The sequence below is a fragment of the Equus quagga genome, chromosome 16 (genome assembly GCF_021613505.1).
Source record: "Equus quagga isolate Etosha38 chromosome 16, UCLA_HA_Equagga_1.0, whole genome shotgun sequence".
Taxonomy (NCBI): domain Eukaryota; kingdom Metazoa; phylum Chordata; class Mammalia; order Perissodactyla; family Equidae; genus Equus; species Equus quagga.
The window spans coordinates 1724329-1728432 of NC_060282.1; the positions used below are offsets into that span (position 1 = coordinate 1724329).

General features: G+C 66.4%; 1 protein-coding gene across 2 annotated transcripts; it reads left to right on the plus strand.

Annotated features, from left to right (window-relative positions):
- Positions 1–281: 281 nt before the first annotated feature.
- Positions 282–2789, plus strand: LY6H (lymphocyte antigen 6 family member H). 2 transcript variants are annotated; one of them, XM_046642608.1, is made up of 4 exons: positions 282–678; positions 1142–1269; positions 2007–2126; positions 2293–2789. In XM_046642608.1, the coding sequence occupies exons 2-4, from the start codon at positions 1203–1205 to the stop codon at positions 2526–2528; spliced, it is 423 nt and encodes a 140-aa protein (XP_046498564.1). In that variant the 5' UTR covers positions 282–678; positions 1142–1202; the 3' UTR covers positions 2529–2789. The 2 variants fall into 2 exon arrangements, with proteins under 2 accessions (XP_046498564.1, XP_046498563.1); XM_046642607.1 differs by having other exon boundaries at positions 282–630.
- The last annotated feature ends 1315 nt before the right edge of the window (positions 2790–4104 follow it).

The following is a 4104-nucleotide window of genomic DNA, read 5'->3' on the forward strand; positions in this document are numbered from 1 at the left end:
CTTGGAGAGAGCGGTCCTAGGGGGTTGCGGCTGCTGGGGGCGCGTCTTGGGTGCTCGCGGGAGGAGAACAGCCTGGAACAGTCGGAACCCGGGATGGGAAGCGGAGGGGCCCCAGGGCTGAGCGTCTGTGACCCGGGACCCGCGCAAGCTCCGCGCTCATTAGTTACCTCCCTCCCTCTCTGCGTCTTTGTGCACTTCGCTTCCTTTCGCAGTAAACGTTCTTCCGAGAAATTCCAAGGGGATCTCAGCCAAGCGGAGGGGGAAGGGATCCTGCTCTCGCCTGGGTAGGGGAAGGTGGGATGGGGGAAGGGCGCAGGGGGAGCGGCGGAGGGAGCGGGAACCGGAGAGGGCTGGCGCGGGGGCGAGCGGGGCACCTGCTGGCGAGGGGGCGCAGGACGGCCCGGGACCGCGACCTGCAGTAGGCCCCGAGCCCCGACCCCCGACCCCCACCCGCGCGTCTCCGCCGCCCCCGCCCCCGCGCGGCCCCCGCCCGGCTCCGCCCCGCCCCTCGCGCGGGGTCCGCGTCTGCGGCTGCGTCCCCCGAAAGACGAGGCTGCGCCCGGGTTCCGGTCCGCAGGGAGACCGAAGGGCACCGCCGCCCGCGCCCCAGAGTGCCGACACCCCAGGGATGTGAGTGCGCCCCCGACTCGAGGCCCGCGCTCCCCGCCTCCATCCGCGGTGAGCGCCGAGGCACGCGGAGCGGGAGGCGAGGGGCGGGGGCTCGGCGCGGGGTTCCCGGCCCCCCAGCCCAGGGGTGGGGGTGGGGACGTGGCGCGCGCCCCTCCCCCTCGGCAGGTACTGTTCGGTCGCACCTTGTCCTACCCTTTCCTCTCCGGACACACCCACCGATCCCCAGGGTGGAGAAGTCTCGCCCCCGAGCCCCCCATCCGACAGGTGACGAGCGCGGTGGGGGCGTTTCGGGCTGTCACCCCGCCGGAGAGGGCAGACCTCTTCTCTTTGGAGGCGATGCTGTGATGGTGGACGCCCTGGGGGATGGGCTGGGGGTGGGGCTTTCCGAGCTCCCAGACGACCCCCGGCCTTGGATTCCCCGGAGGAGGTTGCGTCCGCAGGCCAGAGAAGGGGAGGGTCCTTCGGGCTTGACAGCGGCCTGGGTCGCCTGAGCGAAGCTTCTCTCTGCCAGGCCTGCGCCCCAGAAGACCCCCACCCACAGCCCCTGCGCTGTCCTGAGGCCCGCCTGGAGCATGCTGCCTGCAGCCATGAAGGGCCTCAGCCTGGTACTGCTGGCCGCCCTGCTGTGCTCTGCGCCCGGTGAGTCTGGGGGCGGCCCGCGGGGTGGGCCGGGTCGCCTGGAGAGCCCGAGGCGGCTCTGGAGAGAGACAGGCTGGGGGGCCACCGACTCCGACGGTAGCCGTGAAACCCACACCGCCTTCCGGACCCCTGCGACCCCAGCCCGGCCCTTGCCCCTGTTGCCCTGGCTCACGCTGCTCCAGCTGCAGCCACGCGGGTCCCTCCCGGCCCCTGAGGGCGCCGAGCGCTCTTCCGGCCGGGCCTTCCCCCAGCAGCTCGTCTGTCCTTCGGGGATGTCTGCTCTCAGTGCAGGGCTTCTTGTGGTCCTTCACTTCTCAGAGCCCCACCTGGCCTCCCATGCAGTGTGGTTTGGTTTTTGTAGCTTGCAGCCAACCTAACCTTGGGGCATGTGTGCTTAGCGGGTAGTAGAGAGTGTAGGAGGGCACCATGGGTGTGAGATATGGGTGCCTGGGGGTGTGTGTGCATGTTTATGGGGCCAGGCAGGGGTCATGGGGATTTCCAGAGTCCCGCTGGTGGGACCCTCCCCTGGAACTGCCCAGAAGGCTCACAGATCCTCCCAGGCCTGTCCTCCAGGTGCCCGTCTGGCCTGGTCACTCCTGGCCAGGGGGTGCCCGGCCTCCTGCAGCCGTGTGGTTCTCCTAGGAATGCCTATAGCAGGCAGCGGGGAGGATGCAGGGGGCTGGCCGGCCTGCCCCCCCCGGTTGGTGTGATCATGCTCCTCCTCGTGCCCCACACAGCACAGGGCCTGTGGTGCCAGGACTGCACGCTGACCACCAACTCCAGCCATTGCACCCCGAAGCAGTGCCCGCCGTCGGACACAGTGTGCGCCAGTGTCCGCATCACCGACCCCAGCAGCAGTAAGTCAGGACTGGGCCCGAGTGGGGAGAGGGCAGGGGTGCCATCTGAGCTTCTCTGGCTGGGCATGAGAGCGGGTGCCTGTCTCTCCCTGGTCCTGGCTGGGTCCTGGGCATGAGGCAGAGGGCCCAGGTGGAGTCTAATGCCCAACTTCCCACTTTTTCCCAGGAAGGAAAGATCATTCCGTGAACAAGATGTGTGCCTCATCCTGTGACTTCGTTAAGCGGCACTTTTTCTCAGACTATCTGATGGGCTTCATTAACTCTGGGATCTTAAAAGTAGAGGTGGACTGCTGCGAGAAGGATTTGTGCAACGGGGTGTCCGGAGTGGGGGGCAGCCCCTGGGCCCTGGCCTGGGGGCTCCTGCTCGGCCTAGGGCCTGCCCTCCTCTGGGCTGGGCCCTGAGGTCCCCTCCCTCCCACAGGGCTTCTGAGCTTGTTCCGCGGAGCCGGTGGTTGCCCTCTCCCCAGCCTGGCCTGGCTGGGGCTGGGGCAGCCTTGGCCCAGCTCCGTGGTCTGTGGCCCTCGCCCCTCCCCGAGATGTGAGACCTCCCTGTCTCTCTACCAGCGTCGAGTCCCAGCCAGCAGGACATCTCCGGGAAACCAGGCATTGGGCAGGAGGCCTGGGGGGTGAGGGCAGGGGGCTGGGACCCCCAGCTGTCTGAGGGGAAGCCAGGCTGAGCCAGGCCCCGTCCAGCAGCCTGGCTGTGAGGGCATCTTCCATGGAGAAATAAAGTCACTTTTGAGTTCGGAGACCCAGGTCTGAGTCTGGGTGTTGGGGGGTGGGGGGGTTCCTGGCAGAAAGCAGGGAGTGAGGTGCTGAGAACAGGCAGGCACTGGCACCCTTGGGGGCCGTGGGGTGAGCTGGGCTGCGTGGGGGACCCAGGGTTCGGTAAGGTTTGGGAGCAGCCGAGGGGCGGTTAAAGTGAGAGGAACAAGATCACAGGGTGGGCCTGAGGGCGAGTCCTTACAGCCATGTGCGCGTGCCCTGTGGACGCCGGACACGCACACAGGCTGACACTAGTGCACACACAGCCATGCCTGCAGAGTGGTACACTCCACCTCCACGCTGTCATCTTTACACGTTCACACACTGAAACAGTTACATCACACCAGCTCATGAGTGGTGTGCCCCACTGTGGGCACACCCACACATCTCCATGTTTGTGTGCACACTGCTCTCGAGCTCGCAGGGTCCTGCGCACGTGGGGACACACAGACACGCACGCCCCGTGTGTGGGTCTCCTCTTGCTCTTGCTCTCACTTGCTGTCTCTCAGCCTCGAGGGTGGTCATCCTTGGGGGCCAGCTCCCCTGAGAGCTGTCAGGGCTGCTCCAGGCTCTGGCGAAACCCTTGCTTCCCAGACTCCGCTTCTTAACCAGACGTCCCCTGCCCCCGCCCTGAGCTGGGTGCCACTGTGGGCAGGGTCCTGAAGGCCAGCCCCCTGACCAGGGGCTGAGGAAGCCCACCCCCTGTGGGGGATGCTTCAGGTGGGAGGAGGCAGACGAGGCCCAAATAGGTGAATCCTAGCATGCTGCTTTTCCGGGTCCTTCCTGCTCCAGGGCGGGCTTATGATTTCGTCCCTGCACCCTGAGTCCAGCGCAACCTCCCACACCCGCTGGCCGTGTGGCTTGTCCTGCGGCCCAGGCTTGCTGTGTGACACTTGGTGGCTGCTCTAGGCTTCTCATGGGGTCTGGTCTTTGGCCAGATCTTCCTTGTCTCTCTCTGGCTGCCTCAGGCTCTGGTCACTCGTGGGTCCTGGGCTCCTTGGAAAGAACAGTGGTTTCACTGAGAGCTGGCCTTGGCATTCCTCCTGGGGCTCCTCTGCATGAGTGAGGGGATCCAGGGGGAGTGAACCAGGGAGGAGAGTGGGGTCGCTGGAGATAGGTGTCAACTTCCTGCTGGTGGAAATGGCCGAGGGACTTGTCCAAGGGTCGTCTCACGCTCCAGTGTGAGTTTGCTCTGCTGCTCTGCAGTGTACGC

What these genes read in the sequence shown, in the direction of transcription:
- LY6H (XM_046642607.1), top strand. An exon ending in CCTGCTGTGCTCTGCGCCCG is followed by an intron (nt 1,270 to 2,006) that starts GTGAGTCTGGGG and finishes TGCCCCACACAG; the next exon opens with CACAGGGCCTGTGGTGCCAG. An exon ending in CATCACCGACCCCAGCAGCA is followed by an intron (nt 2,127 to 2,292) that starts GTAAGTCAGGAC and finishes ACTTTTTCCCAG; the next exon opens with GAAGGAAAGATCATTCCGTG.